Source organism: Amblyomma maculatum, chromosome 2, assembly GCF_055883805.1.
Source record: "Amblyomma maculatum isolate TAMU_Amacu chromosome 2, ASM5588380v1, whole genome shotgun sequence".
In the NCBI taxonomy this organism is placed as follows: domain Eukaryota; kingdom Metazoa; phylum Arthropoda; class Arachnida; order Ixodida; family Ixodidae; genus Amblyomma; species Amblyomma maculatum.
Window position 1 is genome coordinate 147366038 of NC_139345.1, and position 22635 is coordinate 147388672.

General features: G+C 45.2%; 1 protein-coding gene across 1 annotated transcript; it reads left to right on the plus strand.

Moving 5' to 3' along the window:
* The first annotated feature begins 1363 nt into the window (after positions 1-1363).
* LOC146200132 (progranulin-like) lies at positions 1364-21457 on the plus strand. Its single transcript, XM_084592880.1, has 6 exons — positions 1364-1480; positions 2103-2166; positions 10580-10894; positions 12084-12386; positions 13744-14028; positions 21114-21457. Exons 1-6 carry the CDS (start codon positions 1478-1480, stop codon positions 21272-21274), a joined length of 1131 nt encoding a protein of 376 aa, XP_084449006.1. The 5' UTR covers positions 1364-1477; the 3' UTR covers positions 21275-21457.
* Positions 21458-22635: the final 1178 nt, after the last annotated feature.

Consider the following 22635-nt stretch of genomic DNA (forward strand, 5'->3'; position numbering starts at 1 on the left):
CAAATGAAGATGATCAACTTAAAAGCACTGCATCTCCCATCACTACGCTAAATTTTATCTCCCTAACCGAAGTGTTTGTGCGTCATAGCAGAGGCATAAATTGTTCTGTAATTATTTTTAGATGTGACACAAAGTCAAGAGGCTGCATCTTCATAATTTTGAACGATATTGTTTTTGCCAATTTATGCTGCGGTTAATCCTTAGTTTATTTCACTCCCAACGATTATTTTCTCTAGTTCGCAGACGATCAGAAGAGTGACCAAGTAAAATATTAATTCTCGATAGAGCAGCTACCAATATTAATTCTCGATAGAGCAGCTACCATTTCAACGAGAAAATACACTGGAATTCCTGATGTCGCATACCTAGTTTTCCTATTGAAGACTCATGAGAGAATGCTTAGACCTTCATAGTAAAATCAGACGTGAAACGTCAAGTGATAATCTTTCAATGCGAGAGTGTAGGATTTTTTTATGGAATCCTGGTTACTCATTAGGAGAATGTAAGAATCCAACCAAGAAGTCATAACTCATTTTTGTAATCGGTTTCAATCTGTAATAGGCTGCCCAGTCTCGAACAGAGTGTGCTTGCTTAAGGAATCCAGTGATGATTGATCTGGTGTCTAAACAACAACAAAAAAAATTAGCTGTGGTTTAGCTTTTGGTTACACCTGGAGTTGCGCAAGAGCAATCAGCATGGCTATGATTAGGTTCGACTTGATCGTAAAGACGTATCTTTTACCCATAGTAGTTTACTGTATAGCTTCAGCTTTATTTATGCCATAGGGGAAAACCCTCATGCATGAGCACCCTTTCCCTCTCGTGGTTGACCATTGTCATTCTGGTGTAGAAATTTTCTTGTGGCATGACATTGTCGCTAGGTCAAACTCCAGGGCACACCGCAGTCACAACGTGCGAACTAACATTTTATTCTATCAACTCTCTGTTTTCGCTCGCCTCTACCAACTACTGAGTTATCTGTCTTCTTTTTCTTCTTCTTCTTCGTCTTCTTCTTCTTCTACTTCCTCTTCTTCTTTCTTCGCTCTTCGCACAGACACCGAACAGGCACGGCGAATTGGCTAGACTGTGGCCAATGAAGCTCTCGCTACAAAAAGACACAGAAAGAAGGCCAGTCGAGGGCTCATCACGAGAACATAATTCGTCGCAGCACTCAATGATCTCTACTGCGTCCTATCTCTCGGGAAACAAAAGGTGAAACCCTTTGTTTCATGGGCGAATATAGAAATGAGCCCCGGATAAAGACCGCGTGCTTTCGCGTTTATCGCAACTGCAGACGCTGTGCGATAGACACAAGGTTTATCGTGTCCATACAACTGCTGGGGTGCTTTCATTGCCGTGTTCCCGTCGCCTTTGTGCATCCAGTGCCGGCCCGAGTGATTTCGAACCTGTTAATTTCTCAACGTAGACAGTTGCGAAGTTATTTATCTCCTGCTTTTCCTTTTTACCAGTGAGGGGAAATGGTAAGTCCCTGATATTCATTGGAGTTGCTTTTATATTTAATCAATACAGCGGTATGCTCATTGTAATGTATTCCTTATCTAAGGCTGTCATTTTATGAGGCCAATATAAATTTTCTTTTTTTTTTTTAAAGGCACAAGTGTTAAAAACGAGAATGACATGTAATTTTTCCCGATTGATCTGCCTGCTGGAAAGGTTTCTGTGTTTTCTTTTGCATTGGTTTCAGTAATGCACGAGAAGAAGTTTGAAGCGACCCCGTAAGTAGTTACAGTGTTTCGGAGAAACCCGTTTTGATCCATGGGGTTCTCCTGCTACACTGTGTACAATGTGGATCCAGGCTAGCAGCTTCCTGCTAAAGGCAGGCTGCGGAGAATAGAACATTTGATAAAACGAATCGACATTATGACGTATATTGCAAAAAACGTGTGTTAAGCATCTCCTTTACCGAGATGTGAGAATCAGAACTTGGAAATTCCAAGTGTCCAACGCTGCTTCAGCGCTAGAAAACCTTTTAGATGAACTGAAAACGGGATGGTTGACACTGACAGCGGTGCGTACATTTCCGCTTGGTTGAAAAATGGGTAGGTAATGAAATATCACAAAAAAATATACCTTTAGTTCCAGAAAAGGAGCTCGTACCCAACCTGGCAGCTCTTCGCCGCATTTCTTAGCACAATAGCACTCGCAGGTAAGCACCACCTATTTTCTTCAACTTATCAAATAACATTAGTCCACCAGTAGCTAGCCCTATAGACGCCTATTCGTACTTAGCGGAACGCATCTGGAAACTTTCTTCTCAGCCGGAGCAATATCAGGCTACAAATATTTAATACATTACGCTCCCCTGTCTTAGCCTCTACGCATCCACAATTTCAAGAATGAAATCGAGAGTTTTCATTCTGAACTCTGTAAACGCATGCGCATCAATGTAAAATGTGTGCCTGATAAATACAAAAAAAAAATTGACTTGGATATATTTGGTGATATTAAGAAAAAGCCCTTATCGACAAGGTTGACGACTGGGCAAGTTGGTAAGGGTTCATTTTTAACCAGCCAAAGAACGAGACTTCTTCCCTGTGTCTCGTCCTTTGGCTGGTTAAAAATGAGCCCTTATCGACCGTGGGCAAATTCTGAGCCCACTTTCTCTTTATTTGCTTTTCTGCTTTTTTCATTGTTATGTAAAATTGGCCATTTACGCTTAAAGACCCGCCACAGCAACACACTGGTTAAGACGCTCGGCCAATGAATCCGAGTATTCTGGTTCGAAACCGACCGTTGCGACTGCGTTTCGGTGGAGGCGAAACGGAGAGGCTTCCGTGTGCTGTGCGATGTCAGTGCACGTTAAAGGTCCCAAGGGGTAGACATTACCCCGATGTCCTCCTCTGCAGTGCCTCTTTAACTCTTTCTTATTTTACACCCACCTCCCTCCCTTCGAAAACATGTAGCGCAGTTCTGGTCCGGCCCGAGCAATGGGACAGATACTGCGCTTTTCTTTACTTATAAACCATTGTGTATTTCAAGTACACATTCTGGACTTCGTTGCTTTTGCGAAGTCTACATCTTTTGTATTTTCTTTTTATTTTATTATTGTTATCGTTTTATTCATTTTATTTTATTTTTTCTATATTTCTCACTTCTTAATTTCTCGTTTTTAATTTTAATTAATAATTCTTTTTAATTTTACCTCATTTTCTCTATTCCTGTAGCTATATTATATAGCTTGTTTCCAACGATTTATCCCTCGGATACGATGATCACGGGACAGGGACCACCTCCATTATGCGGGCAGCTTCCGGCCTCTGTAGATTTGGCCCTTCTTCAGCGATATAAAGTTTTAACCTTAATAAACCCTTAAACATTTAGGTAAATTTTCATTTGACCACTCGGGAAGTACACTGGCCAAACAGAAATCACAAAGGGCGCACAAAAGCGCTTGCGCAAATTCGCTGCAAGGAAAGCAACAAACATCCGCCCGCTAACCATATGCACGCAACTCTATACAATCTAGGAAGCTACATCATAAAGTGAGCACGGGTGCACTACACTAAATGCACTGTTATCTGCCCTGGTACTGTAGCGCTGTTAGATAACCTTCTATATAAACGTGAACTTCAGAAACTTCTCGATACCACCAACCCTCCTGCGCTGCCATCCACCTTTGCGGCTTCCACGACGGACGCCGCCTTCACGAATTCCCCTGAAGCCTCATAGTGGCAAGAGGAGCCCATAAACGCGCACATCTCTGAGCGCTCCCGCTCGTTGGTGTGGAACAATGTACATTTTGGAAGATTCGAACGTAGTGGCTAGCGTACAAGGAAGACGCACACAGAAGGTATATGCGTACGGGAAAAATGGTAAACTAGCAACTGAATGTTATTATGAACACGAAGTGAGGAATAACATTCTTAAACAATCTTATTTTTCTTTCACATTATTTTCTCCGTTTTATTTCTGGTGTTATCATCTCGTTATTACACCCCTTCATCGCCCCTCACCCTTTCACCTAATCTCTACGGGCAAACTAGCTATTTTGAGAAGTAAACAAATGAATAATTAAGTAAAATGTGCTGCCCGGTTAACAGGCTGTATCAAGCACGGGTTCAGTTAGCTGCACCCACGAGAAAATATGCTATGAAATACACGTTGATTTTAATGACTTATGAATACTTTTTCAGATATAATGCAATAGCATAGAAAATAAACGTTAGAAAGCCTCGCGCACTGCATCTGAGAGGAAAACAGGAGGATAACTTTTAACTTCATTTCGTGGCCTCATATATGAATGAGCTTAACGAGTGTAGTTTTCATTAGTGAGGTAAACCACCCACGTCGAGTGTTTTAAAACGTCAGGAACCGATATCTGGCGAAAGAACCTTCGCAAGACGAAACTGGCTCATGCGATAATTCACACTTCGCCATTGTGCTGAAGTTATTATATTTCACTATTATCTATCAACGGCACGTAATCACCGCTAATGAGAAGTGTGAAAGGCTATCAGAAAAAACTCGCGTCCAACAAAGTGTGAGTCCTTTTTTTGCTGTTGTTGATCTGTCATTCACTCTCATATCGGCATTGGATGGCAAGTAGGATGGCTCAGATGACTGACTATTTTTTTTAAATAAAACTTTAAAGATTATTCTGATCATAACAATATGCGACCACAACAGCCCTAACCTATCCTTTTTACTGGCTTTGTCCAGAGCTTCAGGATGACCGCTCACAACTGAAACACGGCTAGAGCATTAATTTCCTCAAGAAATAGCAAATTAGCGTTCGTGTTTGCCTTGTTCCGCCTTGGTTTTGTTTATTCTAGCTACTGTTGGCTTCATGTAATTGTGGGGAGCCTTATTCTGTTCCCTCAGCTCTTTTCGTTTAGTTAATTAACGCGAGCTCACCAATCGTTGAAAAGGTTCACATGGCTCATTTTCTGAAGTATCTTGTCATATGGAGATAGGTCTATTATATAGAAATCTGGGGGCTAAGGGTTTACTCGCCTTCTTGAACTCTATGTCCGTTATTCGCTTCCGACAGACAGAAGTACTCAAAACCGAACGACTTCTATCACCGACCAGTGTCTGGCGCGAATTATCTCTCAGACAGGGCCGCTAAAAATACTTGCCAGCAAAATTTGTACCTCATTTCCACCTCGTTTGGAAAGTGGACAGAATGGGTGGGATTAGTACTATCAACTTTGGTTCATACTTTATAACAAAAGCGAGCGAAATGCTTAGAAGTGTCTCACTTTCATTATTGGCCCCCTCCTTACCCATAACGTTTCTTAAGCAGTCGCCAAAAGTATGTCAGGATCTTACTTTGATTTCCGCTCAAAGAAGAAAGGTTCGAAGATTTGTACGGTATGACATTTGCTATGAACAAAAGAGAAAAGTCTGGTGTTATTGTCCTTGACATCAATCGCACATTGCCTGTTCTAATCTGAAAGACTAACTGGATTGCTAACGGTAAAGCTCGCGCCTCAACCGCCGACAGCGCAGTGGTTATATAAAAAAGAGATAATGGTTGATAACATCATTTATGTTATTTAATATTAAATAAAGACAGTCGCGGAAATGAAGCTTGTTCTCAAACGCACCGATGTGCCTTGTGGGGTTGCGACTAAGACCTATGGGCAGCTGTAGTAAGTTCATAACCCTGTGCTGAGTTTCATGCCACATAAATATTTGCGGCAAGTGACTAACAGGTATGAATCTCTGGAGGAGAAATCTAGCAGCTTTCTATAGAGGACAGGGTTGCGAAAAAATATGTCAACAGACGCAACTTTCGGAAAGCAAGCTTTGCCATAGCATCTCACTCTTACATTGCTCGAGCCTACCCAGAAGGAAGATACTATCTCACCTTATTACCTACCGCCTCTGATGCTGAGTGGCCAGCTCTACCATCAAAGGCCAACGCCAGGCATAATCCCAGTTTGGTTGCCACACGTACTGAAAATTCCGACAACCCCGACAGCCAGCAGGTAAAAGAAATGCTGAAACAGCTGGTTCGTTCAATGCGGGTGCTGCTCTCCAGCATCAACACACAAACAGCAAAGTTTGCTGTTCAGTTTTTGGACGCATTTGAGCCGCTCTTGGCGGCATTGCAATAATTCACAATGGCGCAACAAACTAACCCCACCTCTGTGACGATGCACTTGCGCCGCAGTGTTGTGATGCAATGGAATGCTCGAGGCCTGCGTGGTCGGCTGAGTGACTTCCGACAGCTGGTACAGAAGTACCGCTTTCCTGTGATTGTGATCTGTGAGCCCAACATGCCGGCTGCTTTCCGCCTTTCTGGATATGTTCTGCTATGGTCTAGAGAAGCTAACGAAACAAGCAAAGTGCTGGTATGTGTACGCCAAGACATTGCGCACGTCCGCCATGCTCTGCAGCCCCACAACACGAACCACTACATTTGTTTGACGTTAACCCTGAAAGGACGAGTATGTTCTGTAATTGGCGCTTATATTCCACCGAGAAATGGCTTGGACAAATCATATCTATTTTCAATAATCCAGTGTTGTGCAGCTCCTCGTATTATTGTGGGGGACTTTAATGCTCACCACCCTCAGTGGGGTAGTGCAATAATGAGCAATAGAGGAAGGGACCTGGCAGACTTTATGCATACGCAAGATCTCGTCAATATAAACGACGGCTCACCGACGTTTCTACGCGGAACAACCTACAGCAGCTGCTTGGATGTGGCGTTTGTTTCCAGAAACCTCCATCCCTCCGTTTCTTGGTGTAGTGATGTGGAAACACATGGCAGTGATCACATACCAACGTACATATGCATCAAGTGGTTTGCACCTGCCACTTCACCTCGTGTGCAATACACAGACTGGCCCGCCTTTAGGGCAGCGGTGGAGACTTCCGGCGTGGACCTCCAGTCACCATCTCAAATAGAAGGACTCATTACTTCCTCTCTCAGTGAGAACACTCGCTATGTTAGTGTGCCGGTGTCAGTGTCCAGCATCGACGTGGAATTCGAGCGGCTTCGCGCGATCCGTCGGCGGGCTGAAAGGAAGTACAGAAGAACGAAATCCGCGCAAGATCTCGCACTTTCTCGCCGAGCTAGACGACAAGTTTTGCGTCACCTGGAGAGGTTAGGACGACAACGTTGGAGACAGTTCTGCTCATCACTGGATCCCCGTAAGCCCCTGTCGCGTATCTGGCATGTTGCGAGAAGCTTGCGCACACCTCCGCAAGAAAGGCACCCTTTTCGTGCCCTGGCCCTTTACCAACGCCGCAATGAAGTTGACGTAGCTGAAGATTTTTGTAAAATGGTTGTGGGCACAAACCAGGCACAGTTACCAATTTCAGAGGTTTTTGCACCACCTTCGCCGAATGATCAATACGACGTGCCCTTTACAATAGCTGAATTAGACGCCGCTCTTGCTTCTTGTCGGCATTCATCTGCACCTGGTCCTGACGGGATTACATATTCAACCTTATCGAACCTAGGCAAGGATGGTAGAACTGCACTACTTAATTACTTCAATGATATATGGGCTTCTAGTACTGTTCCTGAACACTGGAAAATTAGCCGCCTGGTTGCTCTTTTGAAGCCTGGAAAGCCTCCTCTCGAACTTACCTCATACCGGCCAGTTGCCCTAGCAAGCTGTGTTGGAAAAGTTATGGAGCGCATGGTGCTGGCAAGACTTGAGTGGTATCTAGAGAGTAATGATCTTTATCCGAATATGATGACTGGATTTCGCCGCGGACGCTCTTCCATTGACAGCGTCATCGACCTTGTGGCGACAGTAGAACACGAAAAGCGTCACCGTCGACTAGTAGCTGCTGCATTTTTAGATATAAAGGGAGCTTACGACAACGTCCTCCATGAAGCTATTCTTGATGGACTTGACGACGTGGGAGTTGGTGGCCGACTGTACTTGTGGATTGTAAGCTATCTCAGCGGCCGCTCTGTTTACATGACTACGCCTGAAGGAGATACTACCCACTTTCAGGTCGGTCGTGGAGTTCCACAGGGAGGAGTTCTCAGCCCAACTTTATTTAACGTTGCGCTAATTGGCCTGGTGAGTGAACTGCCAACTAACATCCACATCAGTGCATATGCTGACGACATCTGCATCTGGGCCTCTGGTTCGACGCGCCCACAACTACGTGCGAGACTGCAACGAGCTGTGTCATCAACATCGATGTACTTACGGCGTCAAGGTTTATTTTTAGCGGCAGAAAAGTGTGCAGTGATAGCGTTTACGGGAAAATGTGTCAGCCGCTACCCGATTACCCTTCATGGAGTCGTAATACCATACGTCTCCAGGCACAGATTCCTGGGAGTAATTATTGACCACCGACTATCTTGGTCGAAACATATTGCTATGGTGAAGAAGAGGCTAATTAATTTTTGCCATGTACTTCGTTACATAGGTGGCATCAAATGGGGTCCAACTGAGCGCTCCTTAATACGGCTTTACGAGGCTCTGTTTGTTGGCTACATCCGGTACAGTCTCCCAGTACTTTCTAGTATGAGCATTTCCTGCTTGCGGACTTTAGAGAGCGTGCAAGCGCAGGCACTGAAAATATGTCTTGGACTGCCCAGATGCACCTCTAACAAAGGCACAATTGAAGAGGCACACGCTCGCCCAATGTCCATATACTTGTCACACGAACCACTTCGTGTATATTTACGAGCACTTACAAGACACCGTTTTCACCCACTCAGCAAGATTCTGGATGAGAGGCCGGACTGCAGTTTTACAACTGCACTCCGCTGCCATCAGTCGCAAGTACCGACAGGATATGCCCTCCCATATCGTCCCACCCAACCACCATGGACGATGGATAAACCTTTGGTGCACCTTCGTGTTCCCGGAATACTAAAAAAATCTATGGTACCAATTAGTGGACTCAAACAACTTACTCTGGCACACATCTGGTCAGAATATCCCAGTTATATTCACGTATACACCGATGGATCTGTGTCAGCACAGGCATCCGCTGCAGCTGTGGTCATACCAGCTCAGAAAACGACTCTGCATTTCCTTTTGGGACATAACTCTACATCAACCGCTGCCGAACTTGTAGCCATTCGGGAATCTATTCGCTATATATGTGGGGAACCACCTCAAAAATGGTGTATATTCACGGACTCGAAGACTGCATTACAAATTTTGGAAAACTTCTTACGCCACACTGCCTATCAGTCCCTGGCACTAAACATTACGGAGCTCATCACATCTGCCCAGCTGCAAGGCCACATGATAATGTTTCAATGGATTCCTGCCCACTGCGGCCTCCATGGGAATGAGCAGGCCGATGTTGAAGCGAAAAGCGCTCTCATCAATGGCTTCCAAACAGCTGTGCCTTTTTCAAGAGCGGATACGACGTGTCTTCTAAAGAGTTGTATGAATATTGCTACAGCGACTTACTGGGCTCAACCAGACGCCCGACACATGCGTCTAAGAAAGCTTGATCGAACATTTAAATTTACTGTTCCGCGTGATATTCCGCGTCATCAGGCATGCTTGATACATCGACTTCGTTTAAACGTGGCTTTCACGCGCAAGTACTTACATTTAATTGGACAGATGGACTCACCGGAATGTTTAACTTGTGGCATCCCAGAGACTGTGGACCATGTATTATTGGTGTGCCCAGAGTATGCGAACGAAAGAAATGTGCTAGCTGCTTCCTTGAAGCGTTTAGACAAGAGGCCTCTGTCGGAGGAACTGCTGCTGGGCGCTTGGCAGGACAAGGGGAAGGGCATCCAGGCAGTGCGCGCTCTTTGCCGTTATTTGAGCGCCAGTGGACTTGATTCACGTTTGTAAAGCAAGCTGCTGTGTCTGTATATATATTTCATATGCCTTCTCCCACATCGTCACCCATCATGACCTTCTTTCTTCTCTCCTTCCCCTTCCCCAGTGCAGAGTAGCAGGCCAGATTTGAATTATTCGGGCCAACCTCTCTGCCTTTTCCTATCAATAAATCCATCTATTTCTATTTTTTTTTTTACTATCTCACCTTGGGTTCAGCGCGGACCACGGCTGCAGTGGCTCCAATATTTGGAGCGCCATATCAACACGCAATACAGAAAAGCTGCATGATGTTAGACATTCAGAAAGAGATACGAAAGTACTGTACAGAAGAAAACAGCAAGCAACACAACAGCGCTCAAACAACGGATAGCGACAGAAAAGCACCGAGAACCAAACAGCGCTGAAAAAACAGCACGAGGCCGAAACAGCGCAGTGAAAAAGGAAACCCGACAACCAAACAACATACGGGGAAACGCTGCGGGAGGGGTTACGTATTATAGGCGTAAACTCAAAGGGAGAAGTTCGACCCGAAAGGCAGCGGGAAGTTGAACAGTTTATTATTTAAGAACCTCATTTCATGTTGTTATAACGCACTTTCTGTAAACTACCACTATTGATCATTTGGCTGTGTAGCAGAAATATGGAAGCGAAGATAAAGGGCAATTCGGGGTACCAGAGACTGAAACGAGTGGGATTCTTTATACTGGCGGTTGTAGTCACGCAATGGGCACGGTAGAAGAAGTTCACTGGTAGATGCCTTTGTCGGCCTTACAACACTTGATCTGGTAGAGTTGGCGATAATTGCAACAACGAGGACTCGTTCAGGAGCTGCCCATGATTCCGGTAGCACCCTTCTTTCCGACGGCGGCGAGAGAGGTACCGGAACCAGCTGCACACCGCTGTTCCCTCTGACTGGTGGATACGGCTGCTGTCCTTACGAGAGGGGAGATCCCTGCACACGCGAGGGAGACCGAGGCGGCGCCATTGGATCTCACGACCTTCACAGCTGTTGCCCCCAGGGATTCCGATGCTTGAACGGCACGTGCTTTGGTGAAGAAGGCGGCGACAGTTCGCGGTACGCCGCAGCTCCGATGGAGACACCTAGGCGGCGGCAACAACGTAGCACAAGTTGCAGTCCACGTGAGTTCACGTTAGTTAGGTGTTCACGTTAGTTAGGACACTTTCCACATCGGTATGGAAGAAAAGCTTGAGGGGAATAAACTGGACATTTTTCTGAGTCGCCGTCACAAAGATGTATCTGTCATCGCGCCTAGGCCTTGAATCTGTGCACATGCAAGCGGCGAAACGGGTTTAAAACCCAACGTAATTCGATTGAGGTGAAATATACACGCACTGATCGCACTACGTATACACCCTATATAAGGCGCCACCTTGATCCATCCGCTGTCATGATAAACAAGGAAACATGAGCTCCGAAATAAGAGTTTTATTTTCTTCATTTCACTTCCAATTTCAGAATTGTTCATTTTTTTGCTATTACTGAGTTGAGTTCATAGTAAAACAAAGTGTCCCGGAATGAAAACTGATTCTTCTGCCGAGAAGCCACACTTTTCTTAGCGGGGTCTGTGGGTGAAGTGCCCCGGATCACTTGCTGCGGTTACTTAATATAAACTATTATCTCCCTTCAAGGAGCTATAATGACCTTTTGCTGGAGCCGAAACGCGGGCTTCAAAGTGAAGTTTGAATCTCAAACCTGGTGCTCTGGTGCAGACCTTTATAGCAGCTGAACTACGCAGGGGTGGGCAAAATGCCGTTCGGGTTACATTATATATTTCCCATGGTTCGTATTTTGATACATGTGGTACCATTAGTCGCATCCGTATGATAGGTGTTTTGAATAGAGTCAAATGTTGAAGCTAAGTTGTGACAGCGTCTTATGCGGTGTTCCATGATGATTTTGAAGTCAGTAGTAACCGGTCATAAGATAAATGGACAAACCAAGCTTTGTAACTTTTTATCGTCTCTTCTTCGCACGGCGTTATTAAACTACTAGCTGAAAAAAAATGATGAACGTTTGCATGGAAACAGCGCAGCATTAAATATCTCCCTTCGTGGTACTGCAACCGGCAGTCTCTGCAGAACAAATATCCTTTCCACGCTCAGCACTTAGTCGTAGCTGTTCGGCAAATACCGGTGCGACATTTAAGCGCATATTGGTGGTTCTGCACAAATGTACGAGGCTTTTTACGAGGTATTAGGGTTCAATCCTCTATTAGGCTACTTAACCGGTGAAGGACTGTTGGTCTGCTGCAACTATGCAACATTTCTTCGCATCGAACTCACCATTTCTGGTGGGGTGCCTGTACAGCGGAAACCGTCAAGTGCCAGGACGGCAGCACGTGCCCGGAAGGAAACAGCTGCTGCCACACGCCCGAGTACCCAGTGGGCACGTACTCCTGCTGCCGCTATCCCTACAATCCTGTGTGCTGCCCAGACGGAAGTTGCTGTAACACGGGTTACCGCTGTGAGCCGCGCTGGGGAATCTGCGTCCCCACGTTGCAGCGAGGGTCGAAGACGTCCGACAACCGAACTGTCGCCTCTGGCCTCCTACACGCTGTCCCAGCCCGCAGAGGGAGACGCGCTACGTTGTCGAGCGTGAAGGCAGTCGACAGTGAGTGTGCTGCCGGATTACACGGGCTTGGCGACTACCAACCGTACATGCAGTGATCGATTCCTTATTCGCGCTATCAACAACCGTTTTAAGAAACTTTTGTAAAACCAGATGAGGAGAGGTGACAAAAAAAAGGCGTTCCTTCACAGCTTGAAAAACCTCCGTTCATCTCTCAAGCAGTGATCATAACCTATATTGTGAATGATTTCTTAGGCATAAAATTAAAAAATAAAAACAGAGCATTTCAATTGTAACTTAAGATTGCTGTAGTCGGTGCCCAGGGTTGTAAAATATACGACGTTTCAGTGTCTCACATAAAACGGCACAAGAAAGAAAGTGCTTGAATGAATGCTAGAACGTTTTGAAATGCAGGTAGTAAGCGAAGATATACTTCTGTGGGAGTGAAATGTGCATATAGCTCAAACACTCGGGCATATTGATACTCTAGCTTATAATTATTCTTCCTTACTTCACTAATATCTTGTAAACTAATTTGTAAATAATTATTATTACAATAAAGCTTCCAGGCGTCAGTCATCCAGCATAAAAACATATATATGCGAAAGGTCAAAACAATACTTAATTCGTGTATGGCACAAAATTCGCATTATTTTCCTTAATGTCTATGCAAAACTTGTATCTTTAACGGCAGTTGTCGGTATGAATGCAAGGCTACAGTTCCTTAGAAGTTGGAATAAAGCAAAAAATGAACCTAAATTTCTGTACAATGCCCCTCACTAATTTGGGATCATATACGTTTCCAAATTTCATTATTTCAAGTGTGGCTAAAATTTCCTTGTTCCCTTTTGGAAACTGACGTTGCCTATCCCTGGCTTTGCTTTCGCTCGTAACTGTTTCCATATATTTTGGCATCATATTTCCGCATACTGACAGGCAGTCACAAAGTAGAGAATAAAGAGAAGAACTATGATAATTCTGTGTGAATTTTTATGGATGTAGAGCGTTGCCACTGGTGTGTTTTAACATGTGCGTTATGCTTTCTTTTTGAACAGATAGATACTTTGCTCATACCAAAGCATATATACTTTTTTTTTTTTTCAAATTTACTGGTAATGTTGTATCAATCTGACAAACGGCGGAATCAGATACAGCTAGCACAGTCGAAAAATCTGCGGGCCTTTGTCGCTGGACACAATTGTTTGCTGATTGTAAGGATGTCGTTACATGATTCCTGCCACAGTCCTGTAAAGGACACGAAGCAATCAGTAGGTTAACCATTCCTCTGGACAGGCACAATGCAAAAGCGAAAGTGCAATCGATTACGGCGACCGCTGTCATGCACTTCGTGGAATCACTCCTTGACGGGACTTGCTGTCATTGGTTGTCCGTCCCACAGATCCATGGCTGGAGTGCCCCGACGGCAGTTTCTGTCACCGGAATGCCACCTGCTGCGCTGCTCGTCTCTCGCCCTCTGCAGGCGTCGGTGGCAGCCGCTACGCCTGCTGCCCCCACCGGGAGGCCCAGTGTTGCCAGGACGAGGAGCACTGTTGCCCGCGTGGCACACGGTGCGTGCAATCGGCGGCCGAGGGACACCGGTGCCAGCCGGTCGATGGAAACAGGAAAGGGTTTCTGCTGGCCTTCAGGAAGTATCCCAGCATAGTAGGGGCTCCCGGTGATACGTGTGAGTATATAAGACATCCGGAGATTATAAACGACACTAAGAAATGGGAAACATGATTGCTAATACCTTGAATTGAACCTAAATGAAAGTTTATGCACCGTAATTTCGGTAATAACGTACAGGCGAATAAATATCAAGAACAAATATGAAAATGTCTCCCAGGTGAGTATTTCCAGCCACGGAGTTTCTTGCGTAACTAGAAGGAAAGCTGGCCGCCCTGCACTTCATCCATCATGGACGTCCAAGTCATGTCGGAAAGACAAGGGTTAAGATTTTGCTTATGCACAGTACTATAGGATGGCAATTTTGGTTTTTCAGTTCGTTTTCAACTGTGTTTTGTGCGCTTTGCTTATTGTGATTACCCAGACACGCACGCAGTTGATTTCATATTCAAAGCATTCGACGGCTCTAATGACTGCTCTGCAACGAGTATGGTCACTGTTAATATTGTGCAGGTGCAGTAACAGTGCTTATATGCGGTAAAATGTACAGCTGTACTCTGTTTTCACTCGAAATAGCGTCGATCATTTCACTTGAAGTCGCGCACAAGCTCACCTGCCTTTGCTGTTTTTCTGGCTGTGCGATGAAGAAAAGAAAATTATATTTTGTTTCCCTTAGGCACATGGTTCCGTTACCTAACTTTAGATTGTTTACGCCTTATATAGTGATGGCTTCTAGGAAAACCTCAAGTTGTTTTATGTACGAAGACTGTGAACACGTTCTGTATATCGATCAATGCAGAACTACAAATAAAGAAAGCCTACGCCAGACCACTTCTTACTGCGTATGTGCACCGACACGCTGTTCCAGTGAAGAGAGGATTTATCAGCTGCTCTTGGTGATAAGCGAAAGTCCGCGGTATTGTGAACTCTTATCAGCGTGGTTACTTTTCTCCTAGGCCAAGAAGCAGGGCCATGCGGCGTGAACTCGCAATAGCGGCCGACACCAGGAAAACGTTTCTACTTTTTATTATGCCAAAACGGGCACTCCTAAAGTGGACTCGTACTCGTCAACAAATATGTTGAATGAATATTTGTTATAAAAGGAGTGCTTGTTAAACGCAAAAAAAAATATATCGATGTTGGCTCTATTAGGCGACTTGAAGGGCAAGCTCTCTCTCAGCATGGGAAAATGCGGTGCTCGTTTATTGCAATGTGCATTAGGCAAATTTTACTTAAAAACACAGTGATCAGCGGACATGTATTGCGAAGAAAGGACAACCGATGGTCGATAACGGTAAGAAATTGGATTCCAAGGGAAGGAAAGCATAGCAGGGAGCGACAAAACATTAGGTGTGCGGATTAGGTTGTCTGCAAGGGTCAAGTGGATGAAGCTTGCACAAGACTAAGCTAATCGAAGGAACAGGCGAGAGGCCCTCGCCCTGCTGTGAGTATAGTCCAGATGATTTTGGTGATGATTGTGAAGCGACGTTTCCTGACATTATTTCTTTTAAACAGATTTTTATTTCAGTAATCGTAATTACGTTTTAAGGTCGAACCACGTCTTTCCGGCACTTTCACAATGGAAAAAAGGACACATTGAGACTCCCATACACACTGGAGCCGGCTTTATTTCAAGATGATATTTAGAAAATTTGTGCCTCAAGCCATCAGTGTTGGCTGACTGTCATGTATAAAATACAGATGTCAGATATATACGCATTTTTTTCGACGTGTCATGGCCACAAAATTGTTATACAAGATCACAAAATTGATCTTGATAGTACGTTTTAGACTGTATTTACAATCCCCGTAAATGCCTATTTTAGTGTTATAGTGTTTTTAGACGTCGATGCCTATAAACGCCATTTTTTGTCTAAGAGGACTGAGTATAGCGTGCTGTCTGGCTTTCTAATTCATTTCCTTTCTTATCCATTTCAGTTCTCAGTAGCATATATGGCGGCATTAGGTGACTAACCTCGTCCACTGGCTTTGGCGAAAATCTATCAACGCCGGCCGTGTAAACAATACACTCTACAGTGAGAGTGGAAAAATGCAAAACAACCGTTTTACTGCCACTTTTTTCTGCACTTCCAGGGCGGAAGCCTCCAGCATTTGACTGGTGAAGGGGCAACCGGCTTAATTGTCCTCCGTTTCGTAAAACGCCTGAAATGGTTTAATTATATAGCTCTGACTGCTCTCTCTCAAGGCAACATCCAAAGAAACCTCGCATACTAGTGCTTTACTTCACTTTTCTGGCGAGAACTATAAGAAACTGGAACGTGCAGCTGAAATATTCGTAACTACCATCGTACAAAACCGTAATGACATCAACGAACTGCGCAGGCAATTCTACGCTCAGCTCACCATGCTGTTTCAATACTGTGGTTTGATGAGATGCAAGTGGACGAGCACGGGATGTTGCGCAACTGCAACTATCAACAGATAGACCTCATGGAATTAGGCGTATTCTCTTATCTTGCACAGGTTGTAAGACGCCATGACTATGTGAACAGATAATAGGGCGTTCTTTTGTTTTGTTTTGTTGCCCAATTAATTAGTACCTTCTCATTATCAAGCTACCGCAATATACGGAATATTATCGTTTTATATCAGAGCTTGTGGTTAGGTTGCATAAATTTGTGGATGACATCGGCGATGTACGAGTAGATCGCACACGAGCACCATCGCTTTACCAGAATGCTTTATTCATAATCCTGTTAAAATGGATGTGAGCGAGAAATCACACGCTGTCCAAGAGACTTCGTCGCTGAAAATGCGAAGCAAATGGGCAGTGGGGAGTGGAAGAAGCACCGTACAGATATGAATGCGAATTTGGTATCTCTTAAGAGGACAGAGAAGCCGCAAAATTTCGATTTTTTTCTTCACTGTTGGTTGCATTTTACAGGTTTATGCCTCACTCGACTATTCCTACTTTAATCTGGAATAGTAGACAGTTTTGTGCTTAGGCCGGCAATACCAGCTTCGCAAACACACAGTGTAGCTCTCGCCAGCCCGGGTTACCACAGTACGGCACTGTTTGTGATGAAACCGAGCACACTGACAGCGCTCCAGGACCAACTATATATAGCCTTAACCTCTTGAACCTCCGCCATCATGCAACCATAGATCTTCCTCGTGCGGTAGAAGCCCGTAAGTTATCTTTCTTTTTAAACATCGTTCAACAACCCATTTTCCAAACATTTCACCCCAGAAGAGTCGAGAACCAGGGCGGGAGAGTCTTGTACTCATTGAAACACTGGTGGTACCCGGCGGCACCAGGGATAGGACCTGGTACCTCTTGAATGCGAGGCGCATGCTGTGCCACAAAGCCACTGTTAAGGCCGCCGGAGCTTATAGGGCCTAGCCCTATCCAGGGATGAAGCTGCCTATGAAGCTAAGTTTTTAAAGTGCAAGAAAAGTGTTGCTCATCTTCGAGCTACCGATGTGCATGCCCTTGCTGCGAATAGCGATGTGAGACCTGAATAAGAAACAAGGGCTCTGACTACACCAGTGCGAAACAAAGAACGATGATGGATCTAAAGCAGTAAATCTCCGCATTTTCGACCTTCACGACAATTATGACCAAGGCACCGCAGCAAGTGAAACAATACGCTTATCGGCCTACACTGGATGATTGTCTTTTCGGTTATAACATGCGACACCAACGCAGGTGCCGTTCACGCTTCAGAAAGGCCTGCATACAGCACTTAGTGTGAGAAAGGAAGAATGAATAGCCCATGCTCACGTGCCACCTTTCAAATTTGCTTTAATAAAAAAGAAGAAGAACACTCTTATAAAGGGTGTCCCAACAAAATGCCGCAATGCTGGTAAAGAAGGCAGTGAAATCAATTGACAGCTGTTAGGATCAACGTGGCTGTGTAATTTATTTTCATTCCCCATTGTTAATTAGTAAAGAGTAACTTCTTGTAATGTTAATTACTGGCTTAATAAGCAAAGTGTCATTTTAAAATTTGTGGCCACTTGTGAAAAACTGCTAGCTTTCATATTTGCGTCAAGGTGACTTTTACTCAACTTTATTTAATACCATTCGAAAATGATGTCATGTCCCCAGCTGCTGGCTCAAATCTGTCGCCCAGTGAACAAGAAAACCCCCGTCGTATAAAGCGCTCCAGAAATAAGCGAACTTTATTCACCGTGATGAGTCTTGGGTAGCTGAAGTAGCACCGCTGTCAGGTGGAAGGTTTTTATTTTGCAAATTATTAAGGCCTACAACGAAAACTATTTTAGGTACTGTACCATGCTACTTCCAGTACACCTTGGTTGGTTTCACTGAATCAGGACGAAGGATTTTGGTCACGGTACATCTCCATTTTTAAAACCTTGGTTACACATAGCGAGTATGCAAGTAATCGTGCCGTTATTCTCATGCCACACCTAACACACAGACACTAAAGAACATTTATGTTCCATATGAAACTGGAGTGAACTGCTACACATGTTTTTCTTTTCATAGGTAAGTATTCTCCTATGTATATCTTCTTTTCTTCGCACTATACTCCGTTTCATACATCAGGTGCAACGCAGCGAAAGCTACGCAAGTAGTCAGCAAGAAAAAAAACAGGAGGCGTATCACTGCGCGCTCGTTCTGTAGGCGAGTGGTTCCTGCCGAAACGGGCTCTATTCCGAGCATACACGTTTGCAATAACATGCTTCGCATGCTTAGACATCTTCACAGAGCGGATATTATAGAAAAAATGCGCACCAAAGAACCATTTTCTCAAAAAGAGATGCGCAGCGCGGAGGGCACAGCCAGCGCCATCTGGTGGCACAGCTGGCAAGGTTGCGGGGCAGCAAAACGCGGCACGAACAAAAACGACATAAGAAAACATACAAATTAGCCGAATCCGACCTTTTCTCCCTATAAAAGGTGCTTTTTATGAAGTTGATGGCAAATGTAAAATGTATTAAGCTCGCAGACAAAGCAACTATTATTTTAACGCGGTAGCGTTAAGGAGCTCGTGTCGCAGAAAAGCCGGTGTCGTCGGCGTCCAGTGAGCGATAAATCCCGGCATGCACTTCATAAATAAACATGCACTTCATAAATAAGAAGCAAGTTCCAACATGGGCTGGGTGGGAATCGAACCAGGGTCTCCGGAGTGTGAGACGGAGACGCTACCACTCAGACACGAGTTCGATGCTTGAAAGCGGCACAGAAGCGCTTCTAGTGAATGCGGTGTTGCCTTAGAAACATGCCGTAGAACGTTATACTGCAGTTAAATTGGTTCACAGGAAGGGAAAGGCGCAGTAACTTGTCACACTTGCTCTGTGGACACCCGAACCGCGCCGTAAGGGAAGGGAGGAAGGTGGGAATGAAAGTGGAAAGAGAGAAAGAGGAGCCGTAGTGGAGGGCTACGGAGTAATTTCGACCACCTGGGGATCTTTAACGTGCGCTGACATCGCACAGCACACGGACGCCACTTCGTTTCGCCTCCATCGAAACGCAGCCGCCGCGATGGAGTGTATATCGGTAATTATGAGCATGTTACTTACAGAAGTCGCAGTTACACGAGTAGCGAAGTACGTTTCCGCTACATTTCTTCTGCGCTCTGCGCACATGCAGAGCCATCTTGCGGCAAACACAGAAGAACCCCTCCTCGCAATGTGCGGCGCTGCCCCGACACGTGGCGCGCCACTCGCCCCTGACGTTTCGCCGTGCACCCTCACAGATTGTAATATCAAGGGTCTTTCCTTTCTTTAGATCACTATTTTCGCTCACCCGCTTCTTCCCTTCGGGCCGCGCGGGTACCGGTGCAAGGATGCCCCAGTTAGTAAGTTTTCTCGACAAGGTGCAATAACGCTATCGCGTTCCACTCTTGAAGGCGAAGCTTAAGCGTCCTCCAAATTTTCTCTCGTCAAGAGCAGGCATTATATTTTATCGCGGATGCGGAGAGCGCAAACAAGAGTTGTAGCTTTGGTAGTGTTGCACTTGATCTATGAAACGGAGTATAGGTCTTACACTTCCCTGACAAGCACAAATGTGTGAGCTGTGTTAGACCTACGTAATCCGGTGTTCGAGTGGGATGTACGGTCGTTTACGTCACTCCTGCAGCGTCGCACTCCAGAGCACCGCAGAACCTAGGAAGGAAGGCCAGCTGATATTCACGAGGCTTCGAGTTATGGGGGTACAGTAAATGGGCGGATGCACGGCTTCATATTCAACGAAGCCGGGCCGCGCGATTCTCGCATATTGCACTATACGTTGCCCTATGTGTGATCTGAGCATGTGCGGTTCTTGTCTTGTGTCTTTGCACCCGAGAAACAATAAGATAAATAACCAAGCCTTAAACTAGTTCTAGCGGAAACCAAGTTTAAACACTCCAAGGCTGACTTCTTATTTTTGAGCAATGCAGAGAAATGACCCCCTGCCGTGTGTATAGTGAACTATAGTAATCTTCTAACCATGGCATTTACAACACCATACGCGCGGTATAACACACCGAAATGGGACGCGACGCCACCACGGAGAAAATTTTGTCTCGTTGCTCAGTAGATAATATAGACTATTGTCCGATTGTATATCCCTGGTAACCACCACCTACGAGGCCTCGGTGGTCAGAAAGTTGCCAAGTTTTGAAACTGATTTTTTAGTTCGTCGAAGTGACAGTTAACATCCGTGCCTTTAGGCGATCATTTTGGCGAACCACCGCTTCTGGTTGCTTCTGGTTGCTTAATTCACTTCTTGTTTGCCCATTTAGTCTTTGGTACTTTCGAATCGCGCGCTAATCCCTTCCTGTGTCCTTTTCTCGGCTTTACTTCCGGTTGCGTGATGTCATATCCACTATGGTACCCCTTTCTCTCATTGCACTTTCACTCCCACCTTCCTCCCTTCCCTTACGGCGCGGTTCAAGTGTCCACAGAACGTGTAGCAGATACTGCGCCTTTCCTCTTCTGTGAACCAGTTATTCTAATTATTTACCTAATTAACTTATTGGCCTAATTATTTTTTCTCCAGCAACATTACGTCACTCTCTATCGATTGACACCACTCATTAACCTCTAGCACTACTCAATCACTCACAACTGCTGCGGACACGGTCTGCGGACACGGTGTGCCTACAGAAATCTGTGAACATAGCGAAGTAATGATTTCGCATTAATAAAGGTGTCAACTTTTTGTTGCAGACCCGTCCGTGCCGTGTCCGACGTGGATGGTGTGTGACAGTGGCTCGTGCTGCCAGGACCGGTACGGGGCATACCGCTGCTCTCCTTACGCCGGAGGTGTGTGTTGCGCTTCGGGTATCTCGGGCTGTCCGCCGGGCACCGAGTGCGTAGGAGAGCCATGAGCGTGGCATCCCCTCACCTAAAGCGATGCATCCTTTCACCTAAAACTCAACGAGAGGGAAGGAAAATTTAAATCTGCGCTGGAGCGTTCCCGCAGCGGTCATTTTCGCTACTACCGTCAAGCGGCGTAATGGACGTTTTAGCCGCAGAGTCTATTTCGCTGCCAGGTATTAAAATAAAAAAACATCATTACCTGATTCAACTGTTGATTGATTCGTCTGTTGATTCAATGTTCGAATACCAGTTTAGAAGATAGGGCTGTTGCGATAGGGGGCGCAAAGTGATTGCACAGTCAGATGTGGGCAAACGCATTCTATTTCACCTTTCTTCCCCCAGACCACTCTTCAGGATATTGCATTCACATGATCTGAAGCTCACGTCGCATATAATTGGCAGCTTTTCCTAGTCTTCGCATTCAGCGTGTGAACAGATCTGCCCCCTTCTTTTCCTTTTTCGGCATTTGTGTGCTAAAGTGCATCGTTGTATTGATGTTCACTGCCTCACGCATTCACGCCAAAATATTCCGTCGCGTATGTAAACAAAGAGAATATGGTACCATAACTTTGGATTTGTGCCGATTTTTCTCAAGCATTTTTCTTACACAATAGCGCAAATTCTGGCCACGCTGCCAGTGCTTAGTCGAAGCAGAAAAAAAACAAAAGAGCACTGCAGAATCTACATTGGAGTAATGCGAAAGCACGGATGCTGCTGTTGGTTGCTCTGGTTGCTTCTAGTAGCTTGATTCACTTCCTGTTTGCCCATTTTAGTCTTCGGTACTTTCAAATTGCGCGCCAATACCTTACTATGCGCTTTTTCGGCTCTACTTCCGGTTGCGTTACATGACATCCTCTACCTCACCTTAATTCACTTCTTGTTTACAAATATCAGTCTTCGGTACTTTCAAACTGCGCGCCAATCCCTTCTTTCGGCTCTACTTCCGGTTGCGTAACATCACATCCTTGACGTCATATTCACTACCAACACCTGTTTCTCTCTTTCCGCTTTCACTCCCCTTTCCTTCCTTCCCGTACGGCGCGGTTCAGGTGTCCACTGAATAAGTGCGGCAGATACTGTGCCTTTCCTTTCCTGTAAACCAGTTATTCTAAATAATTACCTAATTAACTTATTGGCCTAATTATTTTTTCTGCAGCAACATTACGTCAGCCTCTATCGACTGACACTACTCATTAACCTCTACCACTTCTTAATTACCCGCAACCGCGCTTCCATCTAGCGGCCGTGTCGCAACTGCTACGGACACGATTTTGCGGACGCGGTTTGCGGACAGAAATCTGTGAACATAGCGAAGTAGCGCTTTCGCGTTAATAAAGACGAGAACTTGCACGGCAGATCAAACTTCTCA